This window comes from Onychomys torridus, chromosome 11, assembly GCF_903995425.1.
Source record: "Onychomys torridus chromosome 11, mOncTor1.1, whole genome shotgun sequence".
Classification (NCBI taxonomy): domain Eukaryota; kingdom Metazoa; phylum Chordata; class Mammalia; order Rodentia; family Cricetidae; genus Onychomys; species Onychomys torridus.
The window spans coordinates 40,161,954-40,182,374 of record NC_050453.1 but is presented as its reverse complement, the minus strand read 5'-3'; the positions used below and the strand labels follow the sequence as shown (position 1 = coordinate 40,182,374).

General features: G+C 44.6%; 1 protein-coding gene across 1 annotated transcript in view; it reads right to left on the bottom strand.

The window, feature by feature from the left end:
* Window positions 1–20,421, bottom strand: part of Cacna1e (calcium voltage-gated channel subunit alpha1 E) — a 472,757-nt gene that overhangs the window by 8,305 nt on the left and 444,031 nt on the right. The window contains 9 exon segments of the mRNA XM_036202180.1: window positions 1,796–1,986; window positions 3,465–3,645; window positions 4,677–4,805; window positions 7,460–7,571; window positions 11,782–11,888; window positions 12,161–12,261; window positions 12,770–12,877; window positions 13,672–13,777; window positions 15,735–15,831. Of these exon segments, the coding sequence (XP_036058073.1) occupies window positions 1,796–1,986; window positions 3,465–3,645; window positions 4,677–4,805; window positions 7,460–7,571; window positions 11,782–11,888; window positions 12,161–12,261; window positions 12,770–12,877; window positions 13,672–13,777; window positions 15,735–15,831 (1,132 nt within the window).

Below are 20,421 nucleotides of genomic sequence, written 5' to 3'. Positions count from 1 at the left end.
ACCTTCTTGAAGTCCCAACCCCTCATGCAGAAAGCTCTTTGGGTCTCTGGAGTAGGTTCGAGAAGTAATCCCCTGTACTACTCACACCCTTGTCAATAGTGAATTAGAGATGTTGTTTTTGCTCTTTTGGGGGGCCTGCCACCCAGCTCCCAAATAAATCACACATGGAGGCTTATTCTTAATTATAAATGCCCAGCCTTAGCTTGGCTTGTTTCTTGCTAGCTTTTCTTAAGTTAAATTACCCCATCTATCTTTGGCCTTGGGGCTTTTACCTTTCTCTATTCCTGTATACTTTTCCTTTCCTACTTACTCCATGTCTGGCTGGGTGTCTGGATTGCTGGGTAGCTGGGTTGCTGGCCCCTGAAGTCCTCCTCCTTCCTCTCTCATTCCTTGAACTCTCTTCCTTCTCCCAGATTTCTTCTATCCTCTCTGCCTTCCAACCCCACCTATCCTTTCTCTTGCCTCACCATTGGCCATTCAGCTCTTTATTAGACCAATCAGGTATTTTAGACAGGCAAAGTAACAGCTTCACAGAGTTAAACACATGTAACATAAACAAAAGTAACACACCTTAAAAGAATATTTCCCAACATAGATACCATCTAGATCAGAGCATCTCAACTTTTGTATGCAGTGCGTACAAGTCTCTGGAAATCAAGTTCAACCACTGATGCAGACTTAGCAGGGCAGGGCTGTGGTTAGACCTGGGCATCTGTTCTAACTTACAGCTGTGACCATAAAACACCCAGGTGGCTAGCTAGGAAATGGAAACTGTATATAACAAGGGCATACAGGAATACCTTCAAATCCTAGGAAACAACTCCCTGAGAGGTGAAGGAATGCTCGGAGTTGCTGTCTGGGAAACTGAGGAAAGAGTTCTAAGGAAAAGCAAATTCCTTTCCTTCCTGCTTCTCTGTCAGCGGTGGCTTGCTGCCCTTGGCGTTTACACCCAACATTGTCTATAGTCATGGGCCTTACCTGCCTTCCTTGCCTATTCCCAATAGTACCTGAGCCCAGGTATTGGCAAATGGATTCCAGCACTGAACTCTCAAGGTGTGTGAGACCTGTGAGACACCTGTGAAAACCTTCTGGGGTAGAATCCTTTCAGGTGTAGAATTCTGGGTCTGACATTTAAATCTCAATTGGATTCCTTAAAGTCCCAGGAATTTGCTATGCAAGCAAACTCCAGGGTTCAACAAACAGCAAGACTACTTGGAAACGACTGTTCCCTAGGTAAACTTCTCTACTGCTATGTCTCAGAATTGCTTTAGCAGCTCTCCTGCTCCTGGCTAACCATTTCCAAATGAGTCTCCTCTCTGAACTCCAGGAACTCCCCTCCAGAGCTAGGGCTGGGAGAAAAGGACAATATAAAGAATACTGTCACACAGCTGATAGTTCTTAGGCATGGGGAGGTGAGACATGTTTCTTCTCTTGAGATGGCTGCATGGTAGGTTATACAAAGTTAAGCTGTCTGACTTGCAAATCCTGGTTTGTGAGATGAATCATCATTATGATTAATATGAGGATCACACCAGAGCTAAGGACCATCTTTTTGGCTGAAGCACCACCTTTATTTCGTTAAGTCTCACTGAATTTGTATATCCAGATTCTGAGGACAGGTATAGACTGGCTTTCTTAGGGGGAAATTTTGCTTCTTGTGAGTTCCTGTCAGCCAGCCTCTGTGCACAATGGTTATTTCTCATAAACATTGGGCTCTGAGCTCTTAGAGGCCTTCCTAGTACAGAACCTTCTCCTCCCTGACCTGCTGGAGGCTCAACTTCTTCTTCATGCTCACCTGTCTGTTGGGGGTCTGTGACCTTCCCTCGCTGGGTGACCTGGACTGGCGACGCTCTGGGGATTCCCAGTCAGCCTGGGTCCCTCGCTCTTCAGAATTGCAGCGGGAGACATCAGGAGAGAGAAGATGCTTTCTTTCTTTGGACCGGCCTCTCTCCCTGCCTCCTGAGCGGTGAGTGTCAGACTTGTGACCTGTGGAAGGTGACAAAAAAACAACTGCTTATGAGTACTCAGCTCCATCTGGCAGGTGACGCTGAACTCTAAGACACAAATTCTATCCAGCCAGGGACTGAGACCTAACCTCCAGTGGCATGAAGGGAAAATAGACAACCTTTGGGAGGTAAGCAGCTCAGGAAAGCAGGGCTCTTATTGTGGAATAAGTACCCACAGACACTTGGCTTTCTGTCTCCGCTATCTCCCCGGTGAGGATGTGATGGGAAGATGGCCACATGTGAACCAGGGAGGGGGTCCCCACCAGACCCTGCTGTCTGTCATCCTGCTCTTAGATTTCCGGGCCTCCTGAACCGACTGAAGCATCCTGGCTTCTCCAGGCAGATCAACAGATGACTTAAAAGGGAAATGGGAGAGGAAAGGATAGAAAAATCCCCTTGGTGTACCAGTAAATCCCCCCAGGTAGCACTGAGAAGACATGCATGGGCGAGTGTAATCTGTTTCCCCTGCTCCCTCTTTATGCCAGATACTGTGACTAGTGTCTCTGCCAGTTATATCAACGCAGTGCAGGAATTATCTGTATCCTGTACCGGGAAGGCAATGAAGAAGGTTCTATGACTGGATTACTGGCACATCGAATACAGTGTTAGGGTGAGAACCCTGGGATTTAATGTCAAGGATCTACATTCTAGTTTTGACACTGCCATTTACTAGCTCTCAGTATGCAGACGATCACTGGTTTTCAAGTTTGATTCCTGCACCTAGTGAAGTAGGTAGAGTGAGACTGATGATTTCTTAACGTTTTAAACAAATCAGTAAAACACGGAGAGAGGTTTGAAATGAAACCCAGAACCTGAAAGAATTCCAAGTAGTTCTGTGGAGAAAACTGAAGCTGGTGGACGAGCTCAGCACCTTGGGTGGGGGTGGGGAGGTGGGGGTGGCTTCTACTACATTCCTATGGAATCTTGATCCTTTTGTAGAAGGTTAACTGAGAAGCTGGATTAATCATATTGGCATTTGTTTAGGGTTTGTTTCTGGACGACAGCTCAGAGATAAGCAATGAACTTGGACAAGGAGCATCCGTCTTTCAGTTTGTGTGTGAATGGGGCGGCCCAGGTGTGCCACAGTGTGCATGTGGAGGCCTGAGGAATTGGTCTTAGCTTTGGGTCCTGTTTGAGACAGTGTCTCTTTACTGTTGGCAGTGGGCATACTCCAGAACAGTCGGATCCATCTTGCCAGAGGACCATGGGGTTGCAGATTTGCCCTGCTGTGCCCCAGTTTTCTGTAAGTTCTAGAGAGGTGAACGCCTGTTCTCACATTTGCACATCCAGCTCTTTAGGCAAAAGCCATCCATTCAGCCCTTCCTTCACTTTTTTAAACCCCCCGGTCTTTATCTAAATCATGTTCCAATCATTTCTGATCCTTAAAAAAATAAAATAAAATAAATAAGCCCATCAGTCACCAAGAAAAGAGACAGGTGCTAAAGGCGACCTTCTTACCAGAGTCAGAATTCAAGCGGTGGGCCGACAGCCTTAGGGAAGAATGATAACTTCTGCGCCGTGACTTGTAGGTGTTTTCGCTGCTACGCTCCATAGAGAACTCCTCCAACCATGAGGAATTTGAACGCTTATCCCGAATTGTAGAAAATGAACGTCGCATAGAGCTGGGGTCTGTTACCACCTGGAAAGAAAAATCCCCAGAGGTACACAAAGTCTGGATTAATTATTGAAAGAATCTGAAAATCCAGATGTGGGACTGAAACTCTTAGGAACTGTGAACTATATAACCCCTGGGGGAAAAAATTGTCACCTCCCTTGAATCTCCCTTGCAAAATCCTTGGCTACAAAGGCTAATCAGGAAGAAGTGTCCCCATGTCAGCTAACAGTCACTGGGAGTGGCCTGAATTGTCTCCTTGTTTTCATGAATAAAAGCAGATGAATCTAACTGTGCAGAATGTGGGCAGGCACTGTGCAAATATCTCTTAGAACTATCTGCCATAGGGACTCAGTCAGGACCTATTGTAGATAGTGAGTCACTTTCAAATAGGTGGTATAACAATTGTCCAAAAGGCTACATTCTGAGGGAAGCATGCTTGTCTCTTTCAACAGACAAGGTTCCACCCTACAGCCCCGTAGTTTAGGAAAGCTTGCAACTTAACCACTAAGAAAGTACCACCCTTCTGCCATCACCCCCACCCTAGCCTCCCATCTCCCTACAAACTTTGGATTGCCACAGGTGTTAGAACAGATCCACAAAAACTTCTTGTCTCTGTCAAAACTTCAGGTAAGACAGACAAAGAAGCCGAGAAAACAGACAAAGAAATGAGGCGTGGCCTGCACTGGATCAGACAGTCCTGACATAGAGCGGTGCGTACAAATAACTCGTATGTGCTGAAAGGGCTTGAAACGAAAAAAAGGATGGGAAAATACATAGAGAAGGACACTGGTTGCTTGACTAATTGGGTCCTAAGAATGCTTAACCCAATGCTGGAGAAGTTAATATTATTTTATTGACTAGACTTTTGAAGGCAGGACTTATTAAAAACACAATATAGAGAAGACTTTATCAGAGATGGTCCATGAGCTGGGTTTTTGTGTGCAGGTAAGAGTAGGGGAAAGTCCAGGGCTTACCTGAAAATATCAGGTATTTCATAACCCATCTAACAAAGCCTGCGATGCCGCTGCATAAGGTATGTGGTGCTTGAGTTTTACCTGGGGATCCATAGTCAGACGTGGCATAGAGGATGCCCTCCCAGATCCCGCATGCTTCTGGGTGTCCGGAGGAAGGTAGATGCCATGGCTAGAGGACTGCACACTTTTTAATTCACTAACCTCTGGCTCCTGGAAATAAACACACAGCCAAGCTTGTGGGACTTTGTTCCATCTGGTTGCCTCTCACCTTCAGTGGATGATTGAGCCCCCATTGTAAGAATAGCTTTTAGAAGGGAGACTGATGTTTATGAGGCCCTCACTGTAGGTGAATGCATGTATCTATGTGTGTGTATATGCTTAACTGTACATGTGTGATGCCAGATATCTCAAACAGAAGGCTCTAACTGGGATGAAGAGGTAAAGGCCATCTCTGAAACAAATTTTCAGGTATTATAGCTTTACCAAACAAACATTTATGCTCATTGGGTACTTTATATATGTGAAGTATATTTTCTGATAGGTGTTATTGTTGTATTTATTGTTTGAAGAATTCTTTTATCAGTTACATAGAAACCACGATTTGAAAGAAAGTTGCTAAGTATCTAAGAGAAAAATGTTATGAATTTATTTGTGTTTATAACTTATTAGAGTTTTATAATTAAAGCCATTAAGAGTGTAGTGGGTAACCATCTCTCAGGGATCTACTAACTAGTTCAGTTCAAAGAAATATAATGCAAACCACTTCTGTGATTAGATATGTGATCAGCAGAAATTTTTTAATTATGCATTTTATTTAATTTAATATATTAAAATATTATCACATAAACGTAAAATACCTCATTTTAAAATAATTACATTTCATTTGTACTCATAACATTCCAATTGTTCATTAGCCATATGTGGCTGATGTTACTATATAAAAATGTGACCCTCCAAAGTGTTATAAGGTTGGATAGTAAAGTGTTAATTTTCTATCAAACTCCCTTGTCATTTTCCTGGTTAAAGAATGTGAGTTTGCCATGAAGATAATTTGTGTCACTGTATAAATTTTGAAACTGCTTGGAGATGATTCTATGAACCATGCAGAGATAAAATAACATCTGGAGATTATTCTAGAAAAAAAATGTCATTTTATATTTATGTACCCATAGTTTAGAGTATAAATACCTAAGTAGGTCAGTGCCCAAAGAAAGGTAAACCTGCGGTGGCCAGCCCACTTTATGGCTATTGGTGTGGCTGGGAAGAGGACCTTTCCAGGGCATGTGGGATGTGTGCTTGAGGAAGCCACAGCATTTGTAGTGCATGTGATAATGCAGCACATGATTCCAACTTCAAACAGATGTGGTAATGACATTGAGGTCTACAGGTGTCAGAGGCAGTGAGACACACTCCAGATGCACACACACAAACCATGGCCACGCCTCAGGACATGGAGCAGGGACCCAGAGGGATGGGCAGAAGTACATGGTGGTGAGTGTGTTGCATGGCTGACACCTGAATTAAATTACGGACACCAGCACTGACAAGATGAACACAAATCCAAAAAGTTCTGGCACTACAGCTCAGCCTGGGAGAAACCCACACAAATGATGAGGTAGTTAAGTGTCCCTGGGAGGAAAAAAACAAACAAACAAACACATTATTGAGATTTTTTTCCCACCACACCCTATCAACTAGGTTGGCAAGGTATTAAGTACTGAGAGGAATTTTCAGAATCAGCCTAACCCTATCAGCTTAGTTCCTAAAACAGTTGGGGGAAGGAGGTAATGATAAAGGACACCCTTGGGAAGTTGTTCAATGTCTTCCTCACCTTGCTGTCTTCCTCATACTACTATGCATGATCCTCTGTCTCAGCAACCAGAGAAGGCAGAATTACCTAGTCAAGCCTCTCCTCTCTGTAGAAAACCTACTCCATCTCACACACACATACACACACACACACACACACACACACACACACACACACACACACACACACACCATCCCTTTGGATGGATCTGGGATATATAGTAGTGGCCAGAATAGTTTGTGAGAAAGAAGTCGCCTATGAACCATAGAGTAATGAGGCTTGGCTCACTCAGTGCTGGCTGTCTACATAGACATTTGCAGAAACTAGGTTTTGTCTTGCTCTCTCCAACGCAATTGAGGCTGGAAGGAAACTTGGGACTCACGGCTCCCAAACTAGCAACAATGGCAAAACTGATTAGTTTGGCCATCAGTTTTTGCTTTTACACTAGTAAAGCCAACATTTTAACTGGTAGTCTCTTCTTCAAGGCTGAACTTGACTCATCAGGGTCTCAGAAATTTTACTATCTATACTAATGAAAACCTTATCTTGGGCTCAGGAAAATGACTTGGAATGTATGTGGCCTTGTAGAGTTATAATGGAAGGGAAGAAATCTGCCTGAACTCGCACAGAACAAAAGTGGTGACATCTTCTGTATGTCCTGGCAGACAGCTGGTCATTGTTGCAGATGCAGCCACCAAGTATTAAAGGAAGTAGGCTTCACTCAAGGATGCTAGGGGCATTCCCGTATGCCCATAAACAGCACTTGGTGGGATGTCTTACCATATGGACAGGTAGCACTTACTCTATAAGACTGTCATAAAGTTTGCTATCATAGGCAAGATTTTATATATGACACTTGCTCTGAAATTTGATCAATTGAAAGGGCTTTGGCCTAAAGAAATGTAAGTTCCTGTGGGAAGAAAGCGCCCCCAGGACTATAAAACCTTAAGAGGGAACATTCTCAGTGAACATGAGAAACTGGGTAAGAAAGGGCTGAAAATATGAGTGAGAGGAATCAGGAAATATTTCTGAGGTCATAGACTCATTCATTCACCAGAGATTGCTGTTCCTGGAATTGTCCATCATCAGCTGGGTCCATACAAGCCAACTGGAATATTTCTTGAGGGGAGAGTGGACTCATTGAAGGGTATCCACTCCGACCACTCCTGGAAAGCAATGTCAAATTCAGAGGTAATGAGAGACAGAAACAGTCATCATGCCATAACTTCCACTATCAAATCCCAACCCATAGAAGAGCTCCTTCTTACAAGGGCACACCCTGCACTCTTGGCTGGTCTGTGAGTCTATTGACTTGCAGGTGGCTGGTCTTATAACAGAAGATGTTTAAGAAAGCATAAGAAAACATAGAAAGTGGTGTTTTCAACCTGCATTTGGAATCATTCATCATTCTGCTGGCGACCAGCATATCTGTGACAAATGATGTCATTTGTCACACTCAGCCATATGGAAGACCAGTGCTAGATTGTAAACCTGTTTCTGTTGAGTTTCCCCATTGGGCAGAAAAATGCCAGAGTTTAAACAGTGAACAGCTTGTTTAAATATTAAGCAGTCATAGTCTTTAAAAAAAATTCCCCACTCTCAGTAAAATGGTTTTACTGTGCCAGCATCCATGGCTAAACTCAACTCCATCCAATTCAATTCCATGAACATTTACTAAAGGGTTTCTCTGTGCTGATCGCTGTATTTGTTGGTTCATGAACTGGAAGATGATTTTAGAGGTGTTGGTTGAGAGGCAAAGACCCTTGAGTTGATTGCTGTGTGGGAGGAGATTTAAATGGTGATGAGGTAGGGACAAACACAAAGCCTGCCAAGTGAAAAGTTTGGAGAGTTGCATGGTAGATTGCTACCAAACCAGTTTGGTTCAGCTATTACTATACGATCATATCCGTGGTGTTGGTCAGGACAGCTGACATTTCCTGCAAAATTGGTTTCTATTGCCATTCACTGCCATCAGTGAACAGATCCCATTGTAACCAAGAGTGAGAGTGAGCCTTTGTGACTATGGGAAGAGGGGCAGAGGCCAGGGCTATGCAGTTATAGAACTGTAAGATGATACACCATCTCTTAAAGTGTCAGTGTTCTGCTCTAGGGAGGCCCATCTCATAACAGTTTACTGCTGAGGACTCTGCATCCCATAGAAAATTAGAGGAATCAGCAAGAATTGCCAGTTACTTTAAAATAATCTGTAGGTACAATCTTACTAGATTAGCATTAAAAGAGAAGGTTTGAATAAAGAGAATCACCTGATGGGTCCCCTGCCAGTGAGAGTGTTAGCTGAGTTTTACAACTCCCATAGAGTATCTCGTATTTAAATTATCTGACTAAATGTCAGTCATTTATTCATGTGCCTTCTCCTGAAAACCAAGGGAATAAGACAGACAATGCATGTATATGCACATGGGTCCCTGTTAATTCCACAGAGAACAGTTGACTCTTCAAGAGGTGGAGAAGACCTCCTATGATGTCAATTGGTCTCCAAAAAGTTCATGTGTTGGAAATTTCATTACTAAAGTTATATGTTAATGTATTTAAAGTAGAACCTTTGGGAGATAATTAGGGCTTGATGAGGTCATGAAGGTGGAGCCCCATTAGTGTCTTTATCACAAAAGGGCCCAAACACCTAAGTTAGCAAGCCTATTCTGTGTGACAAAAAGGTCCTCACCTGATACAAGCACCATGTTTTTGGGCTTCCCAAGACTCAGCATTTTCATCCAAATAATTCTATTCTTTATAAACTTCTAGTCTGAATTATTTTGTTAGAAAAACAGAAAAAATATTGGCAGGACCCTTAGAATGACAGAAAAGCTCCACAGTGTTAAATAATTTGAACTGAGTGATAACCTACTTTAAAAACTTTGTGAAGGTTCTTGTTTTAAGACAATGTTCAAATTACAGGTCATGGCCTCTCCTAGGCTCTTGTTCCTACCTCATTAGCATCCTTTGGCTTTCCTTTGCTCCCAGAATTCCATGTATAGGCTGTTTTAAGTTTGTTGAAAGTAGTAATAAGCAGGCTTTCTTTCTGCTTAAAACTTTAATATAGGTTGTTCCCAGAGTACAGGGTGCATCTGCTCCCCATAAAACTCTTTCCATATACTTTGGACTTTCCTTACTAAAAGTCATTTCCTTGAACTATTCTTGATCTCCAATAATCCATAAGAACTCTCTTACATGCCTTCATATCATGCTACTATTTTTCCTTCTGGAATTTATCACAATTGTACTTGAAAACCACAACTTTTTTCCTTGCCAGCTTTCCCATTTGAAGCCTGGCTTTCCTGTATGCAAGATCACTTGGGGTATGGGGGAGAGGTGGGCTCTGTCTGCCATGGGCACCACTGTAACCTCAGCACAATCTCTATAATTAATGGCTGGTTCTCAAAATACATGGCTCTGAAGGGCAGGCCTATAGCGATATCTACCCAAAGGTTTCAACTAGAAGCATGTGGGTCACCTTCATTTCTCTCCCTCCTTCACTCCATGTAACAAACCAATCCCTAAATCTTTTTTTCCCTATTAAATACCTTGCCCATCCACTTCTCACCATCTTTAGCCTGGTAGCCTGGTTGTCTAAGCCATTGCCATTGAAAATTTATATTCCTGCAGCAAGCTACTAAATGACATCATCTCTAGAACTTTTCCCTCTGAACTCTTAAGTTTATACTGAATTCATAAATGGATTTTGCAAAGCCCAAATCTAATCATGTCACTCTGAAACATAAAGCCCCGTTATTTTGAGACAAAAATTTAATTTCTTTATCATGGCTTAGAATGCCCTCTAAATCTTGCCTCTGTGTAGCTCTCCAAACCCAGAAGTAGTCACCATAATCATAGGTGTCTTAACTTACCACATTCTCACCTTTTGAAGAGCTTGCCTTTGGGTCTCTGTTTCTTCCTTGAGGATACTCCCTACCACTCCACACCACACTCTCAAACTAGGTAAGGAGCTTCCCTTCCATGACATCACAATTGCCTACCCTTATATATTTAACTATCATTCTTGTCATTTATTCTTTTCTGATTTGTATCCCTGGGGACTATGACCTGTTCACCAATATCTCCAGTGCCTGAGCCAATGCTTAGGCTAAATTTGTTCTCAATAAATATTGGTGAAATCAGTGAGTAACTGAATCTATAAATACATGGGAGAAAAGCTAGAGTGAGCCCATGATATAATCAGTTATGTAGAAAATTCTGGGCAAAGGGGGTATCTTCCACTAATAGACCAAGGACTCATGAAAAAATAGAGGAGACAACATTTCTCTAGCCTTACTTTCTTCCCTCCTTCCTCCAGAGCATCTGTATACTGCCCTTTGATCACACCAAATTGTTTGGGCATGTTCTTCTCTTCCAAGTTTCTTAGACTATGAACTCAGAAAATGCTTTGCAAAAACTAATCTTTCATACCACAATACAAAAGATATTCATGGTCTGAGCAATTCCAAATAGTGTTCCAATAGGGGTCACATTCCTGAACCCTGGATATCATTTTTCTGATCATTAGGGACATTGTACTTCTTAGTGATTACTGGTTCTATAACGCAGGACTTACTTAGACCTGACCACCCACCTACCCATCCAATGCATTTCTAATGAGTAAGATGCCTGTGTTCTTTGGCTCCCATCCCCCACTTGGTACAGACAGGAGAACAATGGCATCATGAGGCATGGATGCTACCAGAGATCATTGATGTCTAAAAGCTGGCCTGCACACAGAACCTAGAAGTGCTAGAGAGTCTTCCATTAAGGTTTTGATTTTTTTTTTCTGTTTGCAATGTCCTTTTTGATCATTAGAAAGGATAAGATGTAGAAAGCCTCTAGAGTCAGAAATAGCTAATTTTTAAAAACCAAGGTTCTACTTCCATAGTCCCTGTGTGTTCATTTGTAAAACGTGGTGATATCAATATATACGTCACCAGGGTACAGTAGCATCAACTGAGGTAAGCAAATAGTGTCCCTGGAACTATCAGCCTGGAGCAAAGAATCCAGTGACTGTTGCATCTTCTTTCTCCTTTATGCTCATCAATCACAGAGCCCATGACACTAGATCCGTTGAGAGGGGAGAACCAAGCATTGAGAGATATTAATTCTTCGCAACAGAACTATAGCGAAGGTGCCTAGTATATTATCACATGAGTCAGCGCCTTCTGATACTGACCTCTCCCTCCATCTACTGTCTCTGATGCTGGCTGCAGCACTATACATGCTGGATTCACTTTCCCCTTACTCCTGCTGATGAGCCATTTTGAGACAGTCAGCCCAAGGAAAGGAACTGACTCACAGTGTATGACTTCTGGGCTTTTGACAATGGTGATAGGAGGCAAGCAGGAATCCTATGGACCCTTTGCTTTTACTCACAGTCCTGAAACGGGGTCCTGCTGGAGATAAGGCAGGGCTTTGGCATTAGCAATGATCTCCTGAGGCAGTGATGAAGGCTCCATGCGCTGGAACATGGGTGCATTTTTCTGTGTGGAAACAAAGAACTCCTGTGACTTTGAGGGGACTGCTATGAGAAAACCACAGTTTTCATGAGCAACAAAGAAGTATGATTGGTTCCTTGTTTGACTATCTTAACCTTTCAATTCATTGGGTTTCTAATCCTACAGCACTAGAAATATCTTGGACCCCCAAACTCCTTACCACCTTTTAGGGTACTTTCTAGGGATACATGCAGCCTGTCCCCCTAGAAACCTGTGTGTATTCATGACCCTTCCAACATGCCATCACTGATCCTCACCTGTTCTTCCAGCTGCTGCCGCTGCTTCTTCACCTTGCTCTGTTTATAGTAGTCCATAATCATCATTGCTGCATAGATTTTGCCCACTGTCAGGTCAGAGGCTAAAAACACAAGTGGGGTGTTGGAGTGAACAAAGAGGATGCAGGTGGGCATAAGCTTTCTTGCCCGCTCTCTGAAGCAGGTTTGCATTTTCAATCACTCACTCATCTAATGTTTAAGGCTCCGAGGACACAAAGTGAATGAACCCAAGCAGTGATGGCGGTGCTAACCGTACTGGATGGTAACAGAACACAGATCATTCCAGATCCTTGTGCCTGAGCAGCGATGCATTTCCCCAAATGTACCAGGGCTTCCTGAACAGTCTTAAGTGGGGGGAGAGAGAGCTATGTATGTACCCATCAATTCCATTCTCAACCACAGTGACCCATCTTAAGAAGTTAGTTTCAATTACTTGTCATCAAAAGTACTTTAGAAGTGAGGACTTAGCTTTCCTATGGTAAAAGAATGATCTTCCCTTATCTCCTTGATCATTCGGGTTTCCCTAGAAGATGTGGCCTTGGCATGCTGGGCCACAGCGACAAGCACCGTTGGAAGGAGGAGCCAGCACACCTTTGGGCATGGGCACAAGCAGATCCAGCATCTTCTGAGACAGGTGAGGCCAAATGGCCAGGGTTTCTTTTTGTAGCTCTGAGTCTAGCTGCTGTCTGTCTGCACCACCTAGGATAAGATGAATTATTAATGGCCCAATCAGAGCTGACACAGAATAGTGAAGACCGATGAGTAGGTTGGGGCAGGAGCTGAATCAGCGTGGCACCTCACATGATGAGGGGAAGTCTCGACCCTGAGTGACAGTGGATCCGGCAATACCTGCATTTCTGCTGAGGAAGCAGAACACTCTAGCTCCTATTTTAAGTGACTGAGGCAAATTCTTCCCCAGTGATCTGAGGCTGAGACCAAGATCAACTTCCTCACTGATTCTAACAGCCTCCCAGGTGCTCAATACATCAGGAGGGGCAATGAAGAGCTGTAAAGGAGACTCCTGCCTCATAAATACACATCATTCCTTCCATTGACCCTATCTATACAGTCTAAGTGATCCGATTTTTAAAAAGGCAGGAGAAGGCATGCCAAAAGGTCTGTGTAGATGTCATAGACTGCTTCTCTCCCAGACCACTGAATTAGCATCACACTGGGCAAAGTACCACGGTGTCCACTCTGTTGGCACACACTATAGAAGCTCTCCAAGACTATAGAGAAAAGATGCTATATATATGGGAAAATTGCAGAATTATTTCTAGAATGCCAGCATATGTCAGACATGGAATATCAAGTCATTTATTTTACCAGAGAAAGGGCAAGTATTAAAGTTACTGAGTTAGAGGGAAAATCAGGTCACTGCATTATTGGGTGCGTGTTCTGGCTAGACTGTAGTTCAGCCGGCTCCATCCTCTAGCAGCTTCACAGGTTATAACAGTCTCCCCTCCCCTCCCTCCTTCCTCTACTAATCTGACCTTTGGCAATTTTAATGTCCAGAGCTGTCCGGATCAGAGCCATAAGTGTGGAGGTAAAGTGGACTGTCATGTCCTCAGCCACTGGCATGTTCATCAGGACCAGCCTCTGTGTGAAAGAGAAAAGAGAAAGAGCAGGCAAAAAACAAATATATTGAAAGACACCTTGGTTTAAAAGGAAGGAAGGAAGGCAGGAAGGTGCAGAGGTCAAGTGCACAGACAAAAAAGAAGGGCAAGGATTCCCCGCCCCCACCCCAGGCTGGTCCTCTCTACTTCTCACTCAAAGCTCATTTGCTGCCATGTTATCCAGGGATTGATGCCGAATTCCAAGGAAAGGGGGTTCCCTAATCCTTCTGTAGAACCCTTCCCATGGGTGGCGCTAGGAATACCTCCCATAGGGATAGGAGATGACTTGAAGTGGCCCAGGGAAGGAAGTCAGCTCTGGGAGGTGGCTCCATTCCCTGATCCAGGGGTGCTCTGGATTTTTACATGTCCCACGAACACCCCCAAACTCAGTGGACAGATAGGGAGAGAATTGGCCTTGCTTATCTCACTTGAAAGATGTATCCTGGTGCCCCCTTTTTGAGTCTTTAAAAGATGGAATTTGCCAGCACATGACTGAACATGCAGAAAGTCCAACTTATCCAAGGGATGAGGAGGAGCAGGATGGGCAGGGCGAGAGTGCATACAGGCTCTAGGGGAAGAAGGATGAGGAGGGCAGGGCAGACAGAGAGGGGGTCCAGGCACGAGCAGAGTGGGCAGGCCCTGTTTCCCTCACCCAGAGGAAGGGATCCAACTGACATGGCCAAATCCACTTCTCAGAGAGTATCTTGCTTTTAGAATTCCCAATTCATTCTATCAAGCCTCATCCCGGAAAGTCAAATTCATTTCCCACTGTGTAGGACTTAATGTTATCAAAAGAGATGCCATTCCCTGTGCTGTGTACAGGGAGCTACGCACTGGGGTGGAAGGGATGTTCCTAAGGACTATGTTCCAGTGAGATGTTCTCTGGAGAAATACAATTTGGACGGGCCCGCAGAAGGGTCTGTGGTGGAATCACTATCCTGGGGGTAGTTGTTGGTAGTGATTAGAGCATGTCTTTCACAAATCATGCTCTCTAATGCTCAGGTGGATTTTCTTGCCTAAAGCCACCCCACAGACACAGTGTGTTAGAATGTAAAGGTTGTTTCTTATTTGGATCCGAGTCCCATCCCTCCTACTTCTGTAGAAGTGACAACCTTACTCTGATGTATGCTTAGGTGAATGGAAAAGCTCCAGAGTTCTTGGCCAGTCTAGACACCACAAGGGAGCTAACAGTAACTATTAGTGAGAGCTTTGGGGCCAGGAGTTTTCATCATCTATGAGCATCCTAATGACTCTCAGTGGATGCTGCTGCCCTATGACCACGAGGAATCTACCCACCACTTGGTCGTGCTAAGAAGGCAAAGCTGATACTGAACACATCCTGTGCCCATCAGTGCCCTCCTCAAGGGCACTGGGTAGCTGGCCGATGGGGGAAGGAAGCTGCATTCCTGTTAGTCATGAACTGACGACATATTCCTCTTTTGTGTTTGTCTCTAGAAGGAAGCTATGCCGTTGTACAGGGGGAAGACATTTGTTAGGAGTTTTCCTTCTAAAATTGTCTTGTGGAACAATCCTCGGGGATTGTTCCATTATCTCCCTAATTTATGAGTGAAGCCATCCCTTCCTCAGTAAGCTTTACTGGCTCTTTTGACATAGGTTTCCTTCTTGCCCATCCAACTACTTCCTGGCCACCACTCTGCCTCCTTTGAAAGGAAACACACCACTTAGCAGGGCCTTTCTTGTAGCCCACTCACAAGAAGCCACGCACGTGTAGAAACACAGTTAACACAGTAAACGGTCCAGGGTGAACAGCGCTGGAATCACTCTTGGATCCTGTATGACTCTTCATGAACCTTCCTCTTTAATCCCTGATTCCCATCTCCACCTCCCCAACCCAGCTTCCTCCCATCTTCTGTCCTCCCCACAACTGGATCCCATTTCCTGTTGGTCTCTAGCCCAGAACAAAGGAAGGGGTTGTCTACCTTATAGGCCACTTTGGAGGGACATCTCTTGCCGAGGCCTAGCGGTGGCGACATGAGAGTCAGCATTTCATACATCTCAGTGTAATGGATGCGGCCACTGCTCATGGGGGTGGTAGGTAAGGGTCGGAGATGGGCAGGGCAGGAGGGGAGGCGGGGAAAGGAGGAAGTGGTTGGAGGGAAGGATGCAGACAGGTAGGAGAGAGGAACAGCATTCCCAGAGAGCCAAAACAAATTAATACAGGAAACAGAAGAAAAACAAAACAAAATGGACAAACAGGAAAAGAACAGGAAACCTGTTAATCAAGGCAAATCATACAAGTGACTCCATCCTGGTGCAGATTTATATCACGCCCCACACAGACCCGGGAACACTAGTCACAACCTCTGGTCCCTCTGACGCTGTCAGAAGGTGCTGACAGAGGTAGGGGTGGGGCTCACTTTCTCCTCCTTGGTTCCTGCTGCGCTGGCTTTTCTAGTTCACTGCATCTACCCCCAAAGCAACGCAAACATGTCTTCAATTCCCAGGGCTGTGCGTGAGCGGTATAAACCGGATAGACGGTGCTCCAGCCGTGGGTGGGAATTTCTGGCCCCTACTGGGGCTGGGATGCTGGCCCAGAAGTCAGGCCTGTCCCCTGCCCTGAACCCACAGGCAGAACGTCGTGTATCCCCCCCTCTGTGGTGTGTGTGCAGCGGGAGGCACGGCGGCTTGCGTTGAAAGTGGTGGGCTGGGGTGGCTGGTCAGAAAGTCGGCTCTGTTGCTTCCACCTGGTTCCGTGAACAAGAGTGCTCTTTATTCCCCAGCATGCACCGGGGTTGATGGCATGCCGGGGACAGAAGGAACAAAACCAGGAGGAGGAAGAGCATCTTGCATGCCATGCTACCCTCCCCAGCTCTCCCGCATGCTGCTGCAGGTTTCACTAGGGCGGAGTTTAAAGAGTCTCAGCAGAGGCAGCTGTTCAGCCTCCTGAGTTCAGAATCAGCGTCACCATCCCAAATCAGCTCCATCCATCATCTAGGCAGACATCCTTCCTGAGCCTGTGTCTTCTTCCGCTGCCTGGACAGGGCTTGGCTTTCCTCCCATAGCACTTGAAGCAGGGTTCTTAGCTAGCGGTCTTGGTAGAGTGGCTAGGATACTGAGTATCCAGGGTATGGCAGAGTTCAAACTTGTATCTCTGAACTGGTTAGCCTAGCCAACAAGTAGTGACTCAACAATTATGGCAGACCCTGTGTCCAAGTGTGTCTGGCAGAAACCTATGGCAAATAACCTGTTCAAAGGTCCTTCAGGGTCTGCAGAGGTCATTTTAAACTCTGTGCTGTGAAATTCTCTAATGGCCCCCAAATCCACGCTTTTGAAACTGCTTCCACCCGCTGCACCAGTTCTCTGTTGCTTCTTCCTCTCTGTCCTATCGCTTCTATTGCCAGCCCTGGAGAAAGCACTCGGGATCTGTGAGGGGTGGTAAGGGTAAGGATGACTGGACTCACACTTTGACTCGTGCGGTTTAATGAAAACGAAAGCTCCGGTGAAGGAAACCAGAACTCTGCTTGACTAAAGAATTTCTGCATTTGGGAGAAGAGAGAGGTCCACCTCGGTAAGAGGTACAGGCCAGAGTAAGTGTGTGTGAAAAGAAAAAAAAAAACCCATGGTGGCCTTTGTATTGTCTTTAATTCCCTTCTGCCTTCACCATAAACTGAGTCCTTCCTTCCTACATAGCAGCTGCTGGTTCTGGGAGGGTTTGGGCCTCTTTAAACTCAAAGGAAAGCAACATGAAGGTTCCCTCATGTGGCGCAGTGGTGGTGGAGCAGAGGGCGGAGAGGGTTAGGTGCCGCATCCCACTGCAGGTCATGGCTGAGGACTGGGAGGCAAACCTTGCAAGCCACCCTGTAGGGGCAGTTCTCTCCCAGGCCCAGAGGAGGCGAGATCACCCGCACTAATTTGTACATATCCTTATACGGGATCCTGCCGCTGTAAAGAAAGCACAGGTGGGTTAATGAGATACTCAGAGAAGGCTGGGGATGGAATGATGGTGTCTCCCTGCAGGGACTGCCCAAAAGAGGTACGAGCAGTTGGTTTGTGTTTGACGGAATTAGACCAGAACAATAAGCCCCAGAGAACCACCACCTTGCCAAACTACTGTCTCCATTTTCTCAGGAAATCAGAGTCTATCTAATATCAAAAGGAACTACCTAATGCCTACAGTGCCCAGAACTACCTATGTGGCTCACATCTGGCCTGAGTAATTCCAGCTATAGCTAGGCTTCTAAGAGCAGAAAGACAGTGTGTTTCTGACCACAGTCCAGAGCAGATGTCAGGTTGCCGACATGTGGACTCCAGAACTCTTTGCTTTCACATCCATACTGATTATAGTCAGTTACTCAGGACCACCTGTCAGGAACAATCAGCATCTTTCTGTAGACTGAGAGAGACAAATTTCCCACTAGGCTCATTAGCAAGAAACAGCATTTCCATGAGAGAATTTGAAGAGGCTTTGGATCTGTGTAACAGATTATCCTGAGTTCAGCTTGGGTAAACTCTGCTCCATTCCGCAGGAGCCTGCTGGGATCCATGTCCACAAAGCAATGTGGGAGGAAGCCCCAGAAACATTGCCCTGCAGCTCCAATCCCACCACTCAAGATCCAGTTTGAGCCTGCAGAGTTCCAAGAACACTGTGACCTTTTTTTGATAACCTTGTCTTCCAGGAGCCTTCTTGAGACTTCTGGCTTCTCATGGAAAGGGCAAAATTGACACAGGATTAATTCTCAGGGGTTAAAACATCTTCTCTGTCAGGGACCAGAACAGGGAAGCTATGGTGGGGTCTGAAGTCACAGCCTGGACCAAGCCAGGGTTTCCCATAGAAACTATGAGCACATTATCTCCATTTGAGCATCCTTTTGGGCAGCCATATCAAGCTAATATTTTCTCCAACTTCACTCTTTCTAGCCTTTTCCTAACCTGTTGCTGATTTCTCCTGAATTCTTCCAGATTGTAGCCTATCAGTGCACCCCAATCTCTCACCCTTTAAAGAGATAAAAGATAGCCATGTGTTGATTTATTTTTGCTTCTTAGAGTAGTAAGTAGAGGGCTCACAAGTAACCATAGCTAATGTCCTCTACAGCCAGTTTGTCTTCTGAAGACCCTCACTTGTATACTTTCGTTGGTTTCTTCTCAACAAACTTATTCTAACAAGGAAGCCAATTATATTGTAACCATAACAAGTATTAATTCTCCAGACATTCAAAATGACAGAAGGGTTTGTTCCCCTTTGTCTTTTTGTTCAGCTCATGTGACCAAGTCTTGTGATTTGTCCCACTGGAGCTTTTTCTCAGCAACTGAAATGAAGCAGGAGCATCTTTAATGCACTTGGCATTTGGATCCACAGACAGCATGAAACCAAAGGAAGCCAAGGTTCCAGGTGGTAGGGATACATGAGTGATGCTAGATGAGCAATGCCCTCTTTTGGTAGCAGATAGTTTCTCTTCAGTCAGGCAAGTGACTAGGCATCCAACATCAAGGCTCTCCATGCTTTACAGATGGTGAGTGTTCTTATTTCCAAGTTGCATTCATATACCATTTTTGACAGTTACCCTAACAGTAGTATGCATGATATAATAACACACTCACAAACACACTCCAGGCTAGGTAGGTATCATGACCACCACTCAATAGGTGGTTACATGACTTGTCAAAAGCGAGAGAATGGATAAGATTCAGGCCTAGCGTCATTGTCCTCCAAGATACTGTTGGTTGTCTACTAAAAGCCTTTGCTGGACATTGAGTTCAGCAAGGAAAGTCTATTGCTTAACCACTGTAACAGGAAGGGGTTACATAACTCTGTGCCCTGGCTCATGGTTATAGAGGGGAAAGGAACTCTAATTCACCCATCCACCTCGAAAAGTTAACCCAGGTTTAGCAGCTTCACAGGTTGGTAGATTTGGGGAAGAGTCACACATTATGAAGGGAGTGTCAGGTGGAAGCAACATGGTCCACTCCTGTGAAGGATGGCATTTCCTGGAGTTTTTCAGAGGGGGACCAGAATGGATAGAATGGTGAGTGGAGACTCAGAAGCTAAATTGACCTGGGACAGTAAAGCTTTTCATTCATAGAATGTCTTCCTATCCTCAACAGCAAGGGCTGAAACATTGTCTTTGTTTCTGAAGCAGGGGTCAGAAGACTTTTTTAATAGTGAAATTTTTGACAATATTTTAATAGTAAATGTTTTGAGCTGGAGGATCATACCACCTTTCTTACAATTATTCCCTATAGTGCAAGAACAGCCATAGATGAAATGAATGGCTGCAATTGTACCTCTATAAAATCTTATTTGTAAAATCAGTGAGCCAAACTTAGTTGTTAGGTGGTAATTTGCTGACCCTGGCTCTAAAGTCTAGATGTCATATCACATCAGAACTACTGGGCAGTGAAAGACAGCAAAGAAGCCAGTCCTACCAGCTCCTGCCATTGAACTCAGTTCTGTGTGATAGAACCCCACAAGTGTAGAGGGTCACACTGAGAAGGACCACTTGTTTGAAATGTAATATCAGAGTTTTAGTCAACTATATCCACTAAGAGGAATGAGGAGGAAAAACACTAATACCATTAACCATGGTTGCCAAATATGTCCTATTGGCCCCCAAACCCCTATCTTATTCCCTGATAACTCATAGCAAGGAAAGGGGGAGGTTGGAAGAT